Below are 17,347 nucleotides of genomic sequence, written 5' to 3'. Positions count from 1 at the left end.
CGTAATTATTGTCGTCTGCGCTACTAGACGTCTGGTATTTGCTCCCGTCCTCTTGTGCAGTACGAATACTTGCAGCGCGTCCTTCTAAGTGCACATCAGGACACCAGTGTACAGAAACTTCCATAACTTCACCGCATCTATTAAGTGTTCCTTATATGTTACGCTTCGATTTTTATTGCATGATCTCTTGAAATGATAATTCGGCATTATAAAAGATATCCCTGGTATACTTTGTTCTTACGCGAACCGTAATCACTTGGAGAAATTTTCAATGTTAGGCACAACATAAAAAGCCGTCTTCCTTGTCTTCGAAAAAGTATAGGTTGTCTTTTAGGCCGTCGTTGCACTGCCTAATAAACTAGTTTTCCTTGTCATTCTCTTGACAACTAAAAAGCAATGAACACAAAAACTGCCAATGTTTTACCTGGTTGGTTATTGTAAGAAGTGCCCTTTTTCATGCTTAAGTCAAAGCCCTTATTGAATTTACATTATTTTTTTATGTTGTTATGTCTATTTGATCATTCGTGTAGGCGACGAGCTCTTCCGTGCATACTAAAATGCTTTTTTTTTTGTCGGGCGGAATGCATGTAGATGCAGTTGAAAAGAAAAGTACAGGTATGTCACTATTCTAAAAACGGCATAGCAGAGAGAGAGAGAGAGAGAGAGAGAGAGAGAGAGAGAGAGAGAGAGAGAGAGAGAGAGAGAGAGAGAGAGAGAGAGAGAGAGAGAGAGAGAGAGAGAGAGAGAGAGAAATAAAAGGAAGAAAGCATGCATGAAAAAAACAGACCTTGGTTGACATAGATTTCAGGGCAGTCCATAGCAAGAAAAACCTTAAACCTCAATATTTTCCATCTGAACGTTACAATGTGGCCGAAGATTCATCTAGTATGCATCAGGACAACATTGGTACGCAAAGTGTGCCAGCGGTTCATAATGCATCCGTTTTGGCCGTAACAAAAATGCGCCGGCCATACGATGGGGGGGGGGGAGCAGGGAGGGGGCTGAATGAAGACAGTGCCCACAGAGAGCACCATTCTACTATTTCTTGTAGCCATTACATTTGTGCCTGAGTCTTCCCGGCTTCCCCTGTCCCCATCCATAGCAAAGCTTACCTCACTTCTGTGCCGTTACCATAAGCCGTTGAATAGCGCCTGTGTCGTTGTCGCAGAGACCCGTGCCGCATGGACCAGGCCAGCGGCCCACCGGAAGTGTCCCAGCCAAGTGCCGTTCCACCAGCAGCTAGAAGCGACGGATCAGGTTCGGCCGCAGACGCCACCAGGAGCTCGGCGACTGCGGCCGGCGAAGCGCGAAGCCATGACCTGTCTGGAGGATCCCTGGGAGTTACGGACTCTGTTGAAAGGCGCAGTGTGTCGCACGGGCAACAAACAAGGACTACTGAGATCGCGGCCAGTGCAGTCGCAGCGACGGGTTCTTCTCCCGCTCCTTCAATGAATGGCGCTGGCCACGGTGAGCACACGGCGTCCCCAAGCCTACACTCTGACGAGAAGAAACTGTCCGAGGCGTCCCCGAGTGCATATCGCGAGTCAGGCGGCGTGGGAGCACTATCGCCGGAGAAAAAATCTGTGATTGAGGATCGGGAGGAGCGCGTGGGACCAGAAGCGGAACTGCAGAGAGTGTCCCCCTCGGTTGCCGACAAAGACAGTGCAGTGCCTTCGCCGGAGAAGCAGCAGCCGGAGGAAGAGACTAGGGGGACTGAGAAGCCTTCGAAAGGAGCCGAGGAAGCTAACGGTGCCAAAGAAACTCCGACGCACTCTGAGCAAAAGGTCGATGCAATGGATAAGCCCGGTGCGAAAACGACCGACGCAGCTCCTCCTGCGCCGAAAGAAACGCCATCGGGTGAACCAAGCAGCGAAAAAAAAGACACAAGTGAGGCAACAAAACAGAGCGTGGGTGGCGAGGCAAGCAAGGGTAACGAAGCAGAGGAACACACACCCGCAGTCACCGTCGAACAGCCGGCGAAGAGCGATACGTCCAAATCTGCGGCGGAAGGGGGCACTAAACTTTCCGAGAAACCTAGCAGTCCCTCAAAAGATGCCCTCAGTTCACAGACTGTTACGGACGGGGCCGGGGATGCTACACAGCCCACGCCGGACGACACCAGGCCCAAATCGTCAATTCCGCCACCGCCGGTATACGAGACACCATCCAGGTCCAGCACAGGAAGCGCCGATAAGAGGGAGCACCGGGAAGTCGAGGAGACCAAGCCGCACGTGAACGGGCTTCCTGAAGAACGCGGGGCAGCGTTGAAGAAAGACGGCCCCAGGGAGCCAACACAGGAGGCAGAAGTCACCGAATCGATTCAGGCAGCGACAGCCTGCCACACTGGCATTGTGGAAACCACTTTGCCAGGGACAATCCAGAAAGAGGTTGCGCCTAGTGAGGCCCATTCCAGCAGGGGGGTGTTAAACGACGCTCTAGATGAGGAGGCGATAAGAGCGCAGCTGTACCCATCCATGTATGAAGAAGCACCCAGAAGTTCCGGAGCGGAAACAAAAGAGCCGTCCACTGCGCAAGAACCCGAGAAAGGTGTCGCTGATGGTCTGCCAAGCTACACAGAAGCGTTGCACGATGCCAAAGACCAGCAGCTGAATATCACGCCAAAAGGGGCTGCGGCAGGGAAAGAAGACACAGTCGACGACAAATCAGACGATCCGACGAGGCTCAATGTGTCAGAAGTTTCGCAGCAAAATCTGGCTGCCACTACTAGCGATGACGTTAAAGACAAAGAACATGACAAGGCCGCGAAAGACGCGTTTCCCACTGCCGAACCCGCAACTACCACGGAATATAAAAAAGAAGCAGCGCAGGAAGAACGGAAATCTCCTGCCGAAGTCGCTTTGTCTGATGAAAACAAGATGCGAGCTGACGCGTTAGAAAAGAAGGCTGAAGTAACTCTTCCTGAAAAAAAGACCGACGACACAAGTCTGCCTGAAGACAGCGCGAAGAAGGACCAGGCAGAACTAAAAATGCGAAGTGATTACACCAGAGAGAAGGGAATGGAAGAGGGCAAAGAAACAGAAAGAAAGACTACTGAGGAGTTTGACGCCAGTAGGGAGGCTTCATCCGATGCGGTACGAGAATATCACGAACCATCCTCGAAAGAAAAGCCTGCGCAAGTCGGGGACGTCACTGGAGACGAGGACAACGCCGAAAAACAACCGGAGCACGTTCAAGAGGACGAAACCGTAAAAGACACGTCAGAAAGCTTGCCTGATCACGATACAGACATAGGTCAACAAGAAGTTGAATCTGCAACGAAAGAATCTAGCCCTAAAGAAAAAGAAAAAACGAGGGAGGAGGTTTCGACCGAGGCACCAAGTGTGGGAGAACTCGACGTTCAAGAGCTTCCTCCAGAACAAGTAGAAAAAGCACTGCCCGTCGGAAACCAGGCGAGTGACGAAGCTACCTCGGAGCAAGTTTCCGACACCCTTCCGGAAGATAAAGATAATGAGAAGAAAAGTGAATCGACGGATGAGGCTCCCCCCGAGCCAGCAGGAGAAGTCGACTTGCCTGGCGTTTCAGAATCCTCTGACAAGGAAGAAGCTCAGGGCATCGCACAAGTCGCAGAGAGCGTCGCAGAAAAAGGTGAAGGCGAGCTTGCCGTAGACGAAACCGTTCAAGAGACGGAGGTACCAGAAACTAAAGCAGTTAAGGAAGAAGCAGCGTCGCGGGACGAGCCCACCGAAACCGAAAAGGAAAAGGACGCAGGGGAAGAGGGCGCGGAGACCGAGGAAAAAGCGAGCGAAGAAAAGACGCCGCAAGTCGATACTGGCCAGGGTGCGGCTGATGTGGCTGACGCGGCCCTGTCCGGTGTTGCAGGCGAGGAGACGACGCCCGGCAAAGGAGAACAAGAAGAAGCAGCCGCTGAAGCCGAAACAGAGCCGCTAGGGCTTCCTGAGGAAGGCCAGCCGACTGCTCCCGAAGAAGCCTCTAAAGAGGAGCCCCCCGAAGAAAAGAAGACAGACGAAGCCACTGACGAAGCGGCCCCTTCTGAACTCGAAGCCACGCCCACTGTGGAAACTGTCAAGAAAAAGTCTGGCCTGCCCAAGTCGCCCTCCAAGCGCGCACCGGGCAAAGGTCCACCAAGGTCTCTTGACAAGAAAGGTGCGGCTAACACAGCCTTCTCATTTTTTTTCTTGCTCCAGAGTTGCGCAAACAAAACGAAGCCAATATTGCCGCTATGAGACGAACGTAGCTAACAATTTAGAGTGGTGTTCTAGCCCATTCATGTTCATGACCCACGCGCACAATTATCCCAGCAAAAAGTTGGCAGCTTGCTGTTTAGCAGTTGTGGTGCAGCAAATGTGACTTCAAAAAGGTGTAGAGGTAAGTATTCATCCGCTTGCCTCGGCAGGTATGTTTCTTGCGGGGCGGGGCTGTGTTGTGCCCTTTACTGTCCAGTGGTTCAAATACCACGATGTTTTGATAACCGCGTCTAGCCAGTGCCACGCATCTATAATACACTTACTTCTTCTGAAGAGCTGAAGCCATCAGTGCCGGTGATGGTTCACGATTCACAATACATATATTCCCGGGCTAGTCATGAAAAATAGCCTCCAGTCTCCTCCACACACAACCAAAACGCCATTGCAGCAGGTATAGCCGTGGCCTTAACTCCCTTGGTGGCGTTATTCGGTCCGGGAGCTAGACGCGTGGCCAATTCGGACCACGCGTGACTGTGCCCTTGACGTTGGCGCCCCGCTCGTGTCTCGCCCGTCCGAGTTTTCGCTGCTGAGGGAAAAGCACGTCCGGGGCTTGGAAATGGCTGGGCGCGTGCTGTTCTGGTCTCGGCGCGTGGGCGACGCAAACACGACAGACGCCTCACGAAACGTGCGTCGTTTTTTCTGCGTCAAAGCCGGCAGAGTTTTTCAACTAGTGCCAGCCTCGATGTCCGTTGGAGAAGCAGCGAACATGCAGGACGCTGCCGCAGCGCGGGGCTTGCCCTATTTGCTGACGTTTCCCTTCCAGAGGTAGCTTATGAAAGGTCAGTGTGCTGGCGGAAGTCGGTCGTGCTTGCCCAGAGCGCGTACTTCGCCTCCAGGGGGTGTTGTCCAGAGCGGGACCACGCGGAACAGTGCACCAGAACATGGTGTGGTAAGGAGTATTCAACCACAGTGTAATGATTAATGCGCAGAGATTTAATGCAGCGGCACGGAGCGTATACCTCTAGCTGGCCAGTTTTCAGAGGGAACTCCATAGGTATGCCATGTTTGCTCCATGCTTGATCATGCGTAGCATTCTTTAAAATAAGCATCTTTCAATCAAATAAAATTTAAATCCAAGATCCTCATTTCACGCGCACCTTCACGTCCTTCATTTCCCTCTTTATAATTTTTGTTAACTTTCATTTCAAAGCAAAGCTTTCTGCGGTGCCTTATGCATCTATGCTGCGAGACCCGTGATACCGACATATTGGACTCCGGTTACCACGCACGTTAAATCTTAACTTTTGGCGAGAGTGTACATTACCAGGAGGACAAAAAATGTATCGATTGGTTAGAAAATCGATGAATGACGTCCTTATTTATTTTGTGGCAAAGAAAACGGTTCCGTGAATGAGTAAAACCAGCAAAGCAGTAATGATTTTTTAGGCATAAACTGAAGGAAGTTAATACTATGGGATAAAACTTTTCTACACGTGAAATGCGGAACTTTATTACCTGAAGGCGTCTTGAATTTCGAGACATTTGGAAAGAGCTTTTTTCTCTATATTCTTGTAGAATAGTGTATAGATTAGAAATTGGCCAGTTCGGAGTATGTTAATATTTAAAATTTCAAATACAAACAGTTCCGAATTTTCACGTAAAGTAGAAATCAGTTACGTTTGTACTAACTCACGCATGGGAAAAAAGTGTTTGGAAAGTAATCAAATAAGTTTGTAAATACTGAAGGAGAAAATAACGATATGTTGGTGCAATTGTTGAAACAAGGTGCAAACGAAAAGACACGGACAAAAACAAGAAGACGAACAAAGCGCTGCTTGTTCGTTCTCTTGCTTTCGTCCGTGTCTTTTCGCTTGCGCTCTGTTTCAACTTGCATCACCAACTAGCTGGCCCAAATTTTCGCGTTGCTAAGTAGTTACAACTATTTTTAAAAAGTATAAACCGTACAGGTCACGCTTCCTGGTGAGATCAAGCAAAATAATAAATGCACATTGTATTTCCGCTAAGTCGGCGATCATTTCGGTGGGGCGAAAACATACGAAGTTTATATGCGGTACGAAGGCTACACGTTAATGTCAACTTATATGTCCATTGCTGTTTATTGCCCTCGTTTCCGTACACTATTCGTTAAATCTGGGGTTTCGAGGCTAGGTGACGGCAGTCTTCTTTCTAAAAGTGTAGTTGTAGTGAGACGAGAAACAATGGAAACGTATTTGACGAAAGGCTTTATTTAGACGTCACAATAGGCGCAGCAAAATTTCTCGAGACTACTGAAATGTCAGCTCTGGGGTCCGACAGTCAGCAGACGTGCCAGGGTGTCCACGTATGGTCACCAAAGCTGCAACAGAAACACCAAAATGTTGCAAACGTGACGTGGAGGAAAAACGGGTGAGGCCGGGATGGCTTTACATCTCGCACGGCGAAGGCACGTCGTATTAGGATCTGCAGTCGGGGGACACGCGAGGCCGATGCCTACCGATTCTGGTGTGGCGCAGTGATCTGTCATCGACAAACGATCGCCTTCAGAGCGTCCGAAACGCTCGTGCCGTTTTAAAGCGAAGCTGTATACCGCCACAACCCGACGGTTCAATCGAGTCCGCCGACAGAAACGCTTTGCGAAAAAGCTAACTTTCTGGCGAATGCCCTGTAGCTCTCAATTTAGATATTTTTGGGTAACAAAAAACACACTGCAATAGACCGTGAACACGACTCTCTCACTGCAATGAGTTTTATTTACTTGTCAAAAGCACTTAATCCACCGTGGAGTTGTAAACAATTGGGAATGCCTGTCTGCTGCCAATACGTAGACTTCTCAGGACTAGTGCGGTGACAGAAAACGGTTGTAAGTCGCTTTTTATCGGAAATATCGAGAAAAGATAACTATATAACTTTGTACTGCTGAAATGGCTGGACAACTGTGAGGATGTTTATCTCAGCAGTTACCACGTATAACTACCAGTCATGATTTAGTACAAATAAAACGAAACCGCCGCTTTTAAGCCATATTGGAACGGCATCATAAATTCAGCATGAAAGGGACAGCACCATTTGTCTTTGCCACGATAAAACTGTAGCCCTCCCAAGTTTCATTGAGTTAATTATTTATGAAAAATTGCGCAACGCAAATGACAAACAATCGTGTTTTGTTTCTTGCACTTGTTTGGACTGCCCCCCGCTCAATCGTGTTTTGTGTCGTGCGCTCTTTTCGCTTCCCTGCACAACCCCGTTCACAGCGCGGATCAAGGGAAATTTTTTGGCGCACTTTTGGCCTTTTAATGCAAGTGTCACTCACGCATCAGTTGGCTCTGCTGGCGAAAAACACTCCCTTCCCTCATCCGCATAACCACAAAGTGAAGGCAGGAACCTGTCATCGAGCTTCCTTTTGGCGGCGAACGCCAGATGCGTTGGCTACGCACACCGGGGGGCGCCGGCCGGACGCTCCAATCAGCTGCGACGCGCCATGTAGTAGAATAGAAAAAAGGGCTGGTGGGGAAGATGTCGAAATATACCCTGCCGAACTTCTGCGCAGCGGAGACAGGTTGATGCGCTGGAATACAATGGCGCATTGTTGGGCCTTACGTAGCGTGTTGAGGTCTGACCGCGTCAACAGGTACTTGCTGTGTAACCCTGATTTACAATCGTTCGTCCGAGACAAAATTCGCCTAATTGGTACACAAGGAAAGTTCTTTTAGAGGACTTTAACCTGCTATATACCGCAACTGCACGCGACGCGATGTGGGATCTCTACCAACTGAGTTATCTCACCGAAAAAATTTGAGCTTGCTCAACGAGGTTCATAAATAGCTCACACATCCCACCTCGGTAATGTACCATCGAAATCGTTCTATCCTGTCTACGAAAGTCAGCATTTCTTGACTAGCACTTGTACAGCAAGTCACATCCAAGACTTAATGGTTGGTTACTTAGCAGCTAGTGGAATATTTGTGCTAGGCCGTGCATTTTACCAGAAGACAAATGCAATCCCATCCATACGCCTTAGCCTGCAAGCTGAGCTTTCTTTGTTATTGCGAGAGCGTTGGATGCGCCATTCCTTCAAAAGCCGATTCTGTAGCACCCTGAGCAAAAGAACGCCCGAGAGAAGAACGCCGAGCCAGCAAAGAAGAACAGGGCTCGTCTCTGTTGCTAAGCAGCGCCCATGCACGTCGCGCATGCGCAGAGTGGCTCTTTTGGTGCAAACACAGACCCGTCCTCCTCTTTCTCGACCTTCTTCTTTCTCTTTTTGTCTGTTCTTTCATCTTTTTTTTTTCCGGCCTCGTTCGGCTGTCTTTGTTCCCTGCGGCTCCGCATGAACACCACATTCACCGGAGGAATGGCACCACTTTTTTTTTTTTACTTTAAGAAACAAACATTATACGCATCTCGCGTCTTTTCATAAAAGTTGAGTGTGGCGTGGATATCTTAATACGACTTTTATTCACAATCTACTCGAAAGGGTTATAGAATATAGCTGTTTTACCATCACCGTTTTCGGTCGAACTGCGTGAATCAGAGTATTAGACTATTTCCTTTGCAAATCGTCGAATCTAAAATTGCCGCGGTCAGAAAAAGGCCATTCGGTGCTAAATAAGGGGAAATCCGTGCACCTACTCTACAAAATCATTATAAGAAATAATAAACCAATAAAGTTTTCCATCAAACAAAAATAACTAAAAACGTGCCATAATAGGCTGCGATGAGAACAGTTTTAAATTTGGGTTGATTAACACATATAAATTAGATTTTCTTGTTTAATTTTAGTACCCTATATGTTGATTTGGTCGCTTAAAATCACTGAAGTTCCTTACCTCATGCGAAACATTGGGCTAGTGGAAGTAGCCAGGACTAGTCTATCAGCCTACAAGTGGAAAAATTTATTCGCTTTGTTTTGCCAGCCACGTATGTGTCTTTTGATGGCGGATTTCAACTCACCCCTTCTAACGTATGTGATGTCGCGGTGCATACGAGGAGCTGGAGTTGAAGAAAGCTGCTAAAAAAACAGCGTCTTGTTCCCCATGTTGGGCCTGCCAGATTTCGATGTCATGGATTTAGCAACACCTAGGCAATGTAGTTTATCTGTTGTATTTAAATTATTTATTCCAATAAGACAGGTAGTTGCAGGTAGTTGTAAGTTGCGTTTCTGTGTGAGGTGGCGTTGGACAATAGGGGTAGAGTGAAATTAATTTTGCCATGCGTATTGCTTCGGAACGGCTTAAAAGGCCTTGCTAAAAAATTTAATGTCGATTTTATTTCTCGTTTTGCAGAATCGCCGGCCACACCAGATGCCAAATCCAAGGTACGTATCATTCCCGAAATCTTACAATCGTCATTACGTCGACGAAAAATTAAACCTGCAATATCACTCGACGATGGGTTGCCCACTGCACAGAGGCTACAGGAGTCGTAACAAATGGGAAAAAAATATGGGTTAACTTTTCTTGGAAGTAATCAGTAAGAGCGCGCAATGTGATGACTGTAAGAAAATGACACATGTTACTCTTCTAAGTAACTTAAATAAAGGGTTGCGCAAACTAGAACCCTTAAAATATGCAATTAGAGCACATCAAAACAAAACAGTGTCCTAGGTGCATGCATATTGGTCATAAAGGTACACATTTAGTTATACACCTTAGCAAGAATGAATGAAGTAGTATTAGAAAGAAAGCTGTCTAATCTGTGGCGATAACCTATGTGACGGGAAGTGTACATAGGTTCATATAGAAGCGAATCATTAAAGGAGCCATGACGACAAAATACAAGTTTGTTTTATTCAAAATATTTCATCTTTATAGTGCCCCCAGCCCTTCTCCGGATACAAACGACGCTTTATTCACTGAGAAATTGATCAATTTAGGTTAAAATTTTGATTTTCTCGCTAAATCGTGTGGTTTCGTGGTCCGCAATGACATCACGGGAACCGACCGCTGGGCAGCCGATTCCGAAGCCTTGTCTACCGTTAGTGAACCTAGATGGCGCCACCATACCGTTGCAAGCCGTTTTCTGCCTTGGTTTTGTTTTTGACCATATTTAAAGCTGGCTTGGTTTTGTTCTGGGAGATATAATCAGTTCGTGAAACATAGTGCTCGCTCGACAAATATGGTCACGTAAGACAACGTGCTTGCGTCGATCGGTTAGTGTCGTCTGAGACAACCCCAAAGGCCCGCAATGCTGTACAGCTAAACCAAGCGTAGTGCGCAGCACACACAGCAGCACGCATCAGTACTATATTTACGTGTGCTTTCGTAACTTCCACTGTTTGTCCCATCATTCTTACTGATATCAAAAATGTGCGCTAAATTTAAGCGCAATTAGCTCGTTCGGTAAGCTGATAAGCTCTGCCTAATTTGCGTTTGCTTTTGCCGGCCTCCGCCAATAGCAGAGCTGGCTGGTATGACATCATAGGTTCTGTTGCGGGAAATCAGCTAGTGGGTCGCATGGCCATTCCCTTTTTTCCTAATTATGTAGCTTATTTGAGTGGAGTTCGCGTTAAAAGTGGTGTCAGTATGATTATAACGAGGCAATCTTTCGAATGAACCAAACTTGTGTTTTGTCTTCAGGGCTCTTTTAAGCACAACGTGAAACAAAATCTTGTGTAGCCGAAGTAAACAGACTCTTTGATGATGGGATAATAATCTAGGCAAAAGTATACTTAATTGTTTTATGTTTTTAACACTGGTGGTGCGAGTATGACTGATACAAACGAAACGAGCAGAACGATAGATCGATTTTGTACAGCTTCGAGAGTGTTTGGTTCTATTTAAACGCTGCGTATTAAGTTTTGGGCGATTAGTATTATGTGGTGGCACTTTTTTTATTAAATCAATGTAATAACGAAATCCTGATTTAGATAGCCTAGCGCGCGATTACAATTATGTTGTTCAACTCTTCTTTTCAAGTGTTACGTAAACGCCAAAACATTTACAATATTTTCTGATTATTTTAGCAAATTTTGCGCAGTGTAAGAGAAAAAAAGATGGTGATTACGGGAAGGAATTTGTGCATTTCTTAATTTTAAGTGTCATTGAATTCGTCGCACAGAGCAGTACTAGGGTCCAGGTCATAATGAAGTACATAAGTAACCACAGCAGCTATCATCTTGCGAAATAAAACACATCCATCTCCAAAAAATTACACATTCATCTCCAAAAGGTGTTATTTATGAATGATATCGAGTGGGCAAAAAATTAATAATAACCCCAGTCCAAGAAGCGATCCCTGGAAGACCCCAGAGGGAACGTTCGACAGGGACTAAACGCGGTTAAATAAGTGTTACAGTTATTCAACTGACTTTGCAATCTAATTAGGTCATCGGTCACCTTCACTCGCAGTGAATGATCGTTAGTTTAGTTTGATGAATGAGTGTACTGTTTCGTTTCCTCTTACGTTTCAATGTTAAAAGTGAACAAATCAGCAGGATTATCGACGTCTCAGCCTGTAATCTTCCTTGCTTTCTTGAGTTCAACTGGCAGGAGATACGTAGATCATCCGCAGTTGCCAGCTCGTAGTAGGATCGCCTCAAGTGTAACGTGCTGTCGCAGGCTCCGAGTTCTCCCAAGAAGCCCAGCAGCATTCAGGACAGAGGCGGCCCGTCTCCGAAGAAATCGGCACAGCCCAAGAATGGCGCCACCTCCCCGTCCAAGACGGCACGGACACCCGGCTCGGAGCAGAAAAGTGAGCCTGCCACCTGCAGCTTCTCGACTTCATTGTTAAAACGCGTTCATCTTGAAGGGACCGTCAACACGGGCATAATATAAAACGGCATTTCGAAGCTTTCTTTATTCTTTTTTTTTTCTTGAATGAAGGCACCGCGAACGCAGAAAGCGGCGCACTACAATTGGCTCCGCGCAGCACGAATGTGTAGGCTGCTTTCATTTTGTTCGTTTTCGTTGGGTTCATCAAACACTTTAAATTCTTCGGGTGGTTTGAAAGTCGCTTAGTGAAAGGCGGGCACATTTTGCATGGTATGATGCATTTGAGGAAGTAGAGATAGCGGGGATTTAAACTCGCACGTCACAAAGTAACAACTGTTTGAACTAGCGTTTTAGGGTATCTTTCACGACCGCTCATTCCGTCACTCTACTGAATTGTGGGTGCAACTTGACTCCTTTTCGAAAGTTTTGATATCAGTAAAGCTGCGCTGCTTGCAGGAATCTGAGCGCGCATCAGTGTGCACCTATATCAATAACTGCACCAATTCTGAAGATGTAAAAAGTGTTTGACCCGAAAAATTTCATTTTGTCTTGAGCATTAAGGTCAAGTATACTGTGTGCCATTTGTAAAACACAGCGCAAAGCAATGATCAATATTTGTCTATTTCGTAGCATGCTGACATGAACTTGAAACTTTTGCAGATTTCACCGTTTATAAGAGAGTACAGCGAAGTTAAACGCTTAACGTAGGTAAAACAAAATAGACTCAATAAGCCTAAAGATTTTACGCAAGAAAACATGAGCATTGAGACATCCAACCACACCTAGATTCACCCACCCCCGTGGTTTAGTTGCTAAGACGTTGGTCCGCTGAGCACGAGAACGGGCCGGGGTTGGACCCCCACCGTGGTGGCTGTTTTTCTGGTCGAAGTAAAAAACGAAAACGCCAGATTGTCGCGGTTTTGAGGTTTGTTAAAAATCCCCATTAGTCTGAATTATACCATAGCCTACCAATACAGCGCGCATAACGCTGCTTAAAACCCGGTGAGCGAATTCAACTCCAACGATTTTACAACGATCATTCCCTGCCTCATCTTTTTCTAGCTGACTTCTACAAATGCGTACTTTGTGAATGTACCTTTTTTTATTGCATTTGAATGAAAATGGTGACGCAGGTTTAACACTTCTGACACGAGCGAAGGCAGAGCGAAAGTTACACGAGCGAAAGCAGACTATGCGCACAGTTGTCCGTGCAAGTTAGCCTTTGCTTGAGATTTCGCAGCTTGCCGTCCAGCTGTATGTGCCGGATTACTGGATTCACCCTTTCGCTTGCGCTAAGGGCGGGCGCAGACAGCCCTGTCCGCGCGCCATAGATAGCGAAAGTGGGGGCCCTAACGCCGGCGAAGCGGCGCTTTCGCGCAGTTGCAGCATCTGTTTCTCTGGTCTTCGTTCTTGGAAACTCAGTCGGCGCAGTGTTTTTATATTCCTCACGTGGGTCGCTTGCGCTCAACCGTACGCACAGATGGTCAAACTTAGAGCGCGTTTCAACAAGAACGACAGAAAGACGACAAACACAAGCGCTTGTGTTTGTCGTCTTTCTGTCGTCCTTGTTGAATCGCGCTCTAAGTTTGACCAAATATGCATCAACTTGCCTAACAGTGCGTTCTACCGACTTACGCACAGACACTGAGCCGCCGCTGGGCGAATAGGCGCAGGAAAAGCGGCCGTTTCACCGCCGCCTGGTCAGGTGGTACCGCAGAGGCGAAGATCCGAGCAAGCGAAGTGATAAACAGGAAAGACGCTCTCCGGTGGCTGAATGTCACGGCGACGCGATGAATGACCTTGAAAGATGTAGCGTAGTAGAACTTTCGATATAAAAGCACAAGTACTTGATGCCAAGGTAATCACAGGGAAGACGTTTTTAGTTTTGGCAAATGAAGACTTGGGAATCTGGTATGCGCTTGCGGCTTAGCGTAGTGTAATTTGCTTCGTTTGGCTTCGGTACATTTACCTGTGCCGAGGAATTCCAAAGCAGCAAAAGCTGTGCTTCGGACTGTTATAAGTGGCTGTGGTCCCCTTGCAACGGAGGAGGCTTCCTGTGTAAAGAGGATTGAGACTTGAAGAAAACATATGCCCGTGGTGGGCTCCGATCTCCGCCGGCGGCGTAACCTATTGGCCAACGGAGTAATACAAACAGCCTTTAATAAGCTGGAATAGGCCAAAAGCAACAGCTGCTAGTGTGTTCACTTACATCGCACGATAGCATTGTCAGATGTATAGAGCATGGCCACAGCAAACGTGTAGCCAACTCGTAAAGATATCTTACAAAAGAAGTGCGCAAACGGACGCGACGAAAGACAAGCGCCCCTTTCTTTCGTCCCGCTCATTGGCGCCCTGTTTTGTGTATGACATGCTTCACCAACTTGCCCACTTTTCAGTTTTGCTTCATAAATATATAAAACCCCAACTCGGCTCAGTCAGTGGCGTTTGCGCATTCATACAATAACAATTTTTGCGCTACTTGTACAATAACAAAACAGAGTCTCTCTCTTTCTGCAAGCCCTTTTAAGCTTGTCGATTGATAATCGCGTTGCGTTCATTTACCCGTATGCTACTAACGATTTAGCGGTTTGGCTTTAGCCTTTGGCTCCCAAACTTGTAAGATGGGGAGGACTAAACGAACGAAAGGCAGGAAGTTCACCGTACCCGTAACCACGTTCGCTGCCTTAGTCGGCGAAGAAGGGTTGATGCAGTGGAAGAAAAAAAGAAGGAAAAGAAGGGGGGATGCGGATGCTTACACTCAGACTTCTTCTGACAGGCGCTTCAAGCGCTCCCGCAGGCCGGTAACGTACAGCGGACGAACTCTCAACCAGCGTGTCGGAACGAAATGTTTTTCGTTTCGGTTTCTGTTTCGTTCCATAAATAAAAGTTCCGTTCCGTATCAGCTCCGGAACGAAAAAAATAATGGTTCGTAACGGTTCATAACGGTTCGTGTTTGCGCGAAAAAAAAAATAGATTTGTGAAATTGTTGAAAAGATTGAGAATTATGAAATTTCGTTAAAAAAGGTGAAGTCATGCCTAATATGTTATTGAAAAATATAATTTCTGAGGAACTCATATAGTTGTAATGCCATTGTTAAAAGTTTAAAATGGTCTGTCTCACGGAACACTGTAAAACTCCTGTTTTTAATCTTAAAACAGATTGTAAGAGAATAGGTACCATTGGATTAACATCAGTACCTTCAGCAACCCCCCCCCCCCCCAATATATATCCAGACAAATTGGTGAATATTAATGGCGTATATCCGCATTTAAAGCGTATTTTTCGAAAAACTATTAGAGATAATACTGCCCTGCTCGAAACTGTTGCTTCCGCTGCTTATGAAATGTTTTCTGCTGCACTCTCGCAGCAAGTGTAGCTGTTTGCATTGAGTGCGGCTGTAATCTGCTGTTCGCGCTGGCAGTGGTGTACACACCAAAAGCTGTTCGCCCTGGTAGTGGTGTACACACCAAAGGTTGTATTTTTCCTCATTGTTTTTATGTCTTCTTTTAGAATATTAGTGTTTATTATACATGTATCACACCCCCTAAACAATGTAGGGTTAATATAGGTATTTTATTAAACTAAATAAATAAATAAATAAGGCCGTGACGTCTGCATCGCAGCCAGATGACCGCGGCAATCCCGCGTGGAGCTCAGCACTGCGCCTATCGGAACAAACGGATAGAGTATGGAAGCAGGCAGCAAGCCTTCCGAAGGAGAGTGGGTGCCAGAAAGACGAAAGACGATTTTATGCCAGAGAATCAACGCAATTTTTGTCTTGCTGAATGGAAATTGAAATAATATCTGAAATACCTGAAATTGCCACTGAAACCAAAAACCGAAACGAAATTTTTTCGGTTTCGCTCCTGAACGAAATAATTAATATTGTTACGTTTTCGTTTTCGTTCCAGCCAAAAATATCGTGTTTTTTTTTTTTCGTTTTTCGTTTCCGGTTTTCGTTTCCTACACCATGCTCTCAAAAACACTGAGGGCGGGGTTTGAGGTGTTGCAAAGGCCTGAACTGTTATCGATTGCAATATTTTTGTTGATGCAGAGCTGCCTCCAATCAAGGCTCCCGTGGGCCAGGCGCCTAAGCCAGACCTGAAGAACGTCCGCTCTAAGATTGGGTCGCTGGACAACATCAAGCACAAGCCGAAAGGAGGAGAAGTCAAGGTGACGAAAATGTTTACTGGTCACGAACATGCTAAGGCTTTCGCTGTTCACAGTGTTTATCTGGCATCTGAAGAACAACTGCGAATATACGTCCCCTTTATGCTCTGTTCAGCTAGAGGAATGCACTGACGAGCACTATTGGAAACTTGTACGTTATGTACGTCCAAGAAATTATAATTCCTTTGAGGCCTTTCGAAGTGTACGGGCCGCAGTGACCTGCGCGAAAAAAACAGATCATTCGGCGGTGTTGCACAACGATGGCAGGCCAATGCACTGCACGATTATTCTCGTGTTTCACGTCCTCATCTAACCCTCCAAAGCATCTTTCGTGAGAGTGAGCAACGTCATTTTGCTGCTGCGCACAGTACGAAGAAACTCGTAAGATTTTTGCATTCGTCACAATTTCTATGGCCACGCAGTGTGATGTTCGAGCGCATTTTTAGCTTGTCTAAGATGCGATGTTGCGCATGCGCCATAATTTTCAACCAGCGTAAGCACACACGGTAGAAAATCTGTGCTGGACTTTTAGATGGTCAGGTGCCACCCACGAATGTCCCAAAGGTGGCCACTTGAGCTTGCGGGAACAAAGGGGTAGCCATTTACGTTTAAAAACGACGCTGCAACACCACTCCGCAGTAGACGGAAAGCGCAGTACGTTCGCGTTGGTTTTAGGCACGCATAAAACAGGAGGGAGAGGAGGAGAAGTAATGAACGTTTACTGATTCAATTGAGCGCTGCATGATCTTCACGTCAGTAGCGTTGATCATCCAGGGTGGGTGGCGACATGAACCAAGTGTAATCACTATGCAAGATAATGTCCGTTGTTTTGCTTTATTCCGCACGCGTCGTCCCTTTATTCGCGCGCGTTTATGCACCCATTTAAGCACCTGTGCACTTTATTCTGCGCGCCCCCGCTGTACAAGAAGAAACCGGTGTACGTTAAGCATTGATCAAACAACTTTTGCAACGAAATTATTTTGCTGTGTCGCCACCCGATCATCCTAATTAATTGTCAGGAATTACTTCTGCAGCCCGTGTGGTAGTCTCCCATCGCTAAATAACGTGCAGGTCGTAGAACGCAGCAGATCATGGCTGATAAGAGAGTTGCTTAAGGCAGCCACGTTTATGCCTGCAAGGACGACAGCTCCAATCGCGAGCCTTCAGCTCGCAGGCTCTTTGAAAGAGCTAATTTTCATACGATTAGTGTCGCAATATTCAATTGTTCGTTGTAGGCGTCCCTTGATTTCTTTTCGCCATCTTCCTTCCAACCATGTCAACTTACATCACCAGAGCGACGTATG

At 46.6% G+C, this 17,347-nt stretch overlaps 1 protein-coding gene across 1 annotated transcript in view; it reads left to right on the top strand.

Moving 5' to 3' along the window:
* Nucleotides 1-17,347, top strand: part of LOC144178218 (uncharacterized) — an 84,516-nt gene that overhangs the window by 49,399 nt on the left and 17,770 nt on the right. The window contains exons 2-5 of the mRNA XM_077705901.1: nucleotides 1,169-4,125; nucleotides 9,446-9,477; nucleotides 11,720-11,852; nucleotides 15,928-16,046. Of these exons, the coding sequence (XP_077562027.1) occupies nucleotides 1,182-4,125; nucleotides 9,446-9,477; nucleotides 11,720-11,852; nucleotides 15,928-16,046 (3,228 nt within the window). The 5' untranslated portion in view covers nucleotides 1,169-1,181. The remainder of the gene's footprint in view (nucleotides 1-1,168; nucleotides 4,126-9,445; nucleotides 9,478-11,719; nucleotides 11,853-15,927; nucleotides 16,047-17,347) is intronic.

Source organism: Haemaphysalis longicornis, unplaced genomic scaffold, assembly GCF_048455015.1.
Source record: "Haemaphysalis longicornis isolate Haplotype H1 unplaced genomic scaffold, Haemaphysalis longicornis Haplotype H1 scaffold_4, whole genome shotgun sequence".
NCBI classification, from domain to species: domain Eukaryota; kingdom Metazoa; phylum Arthropoda; class Arachnida; order Ixodida; family Ixodidae; genus Haemaphysalis; species Haemaphysalis longicornis.
Note: the sequence above shows the minus strand (reverse complement) of the source record. Positions and strands in the feature narration are given on the sequence as shown.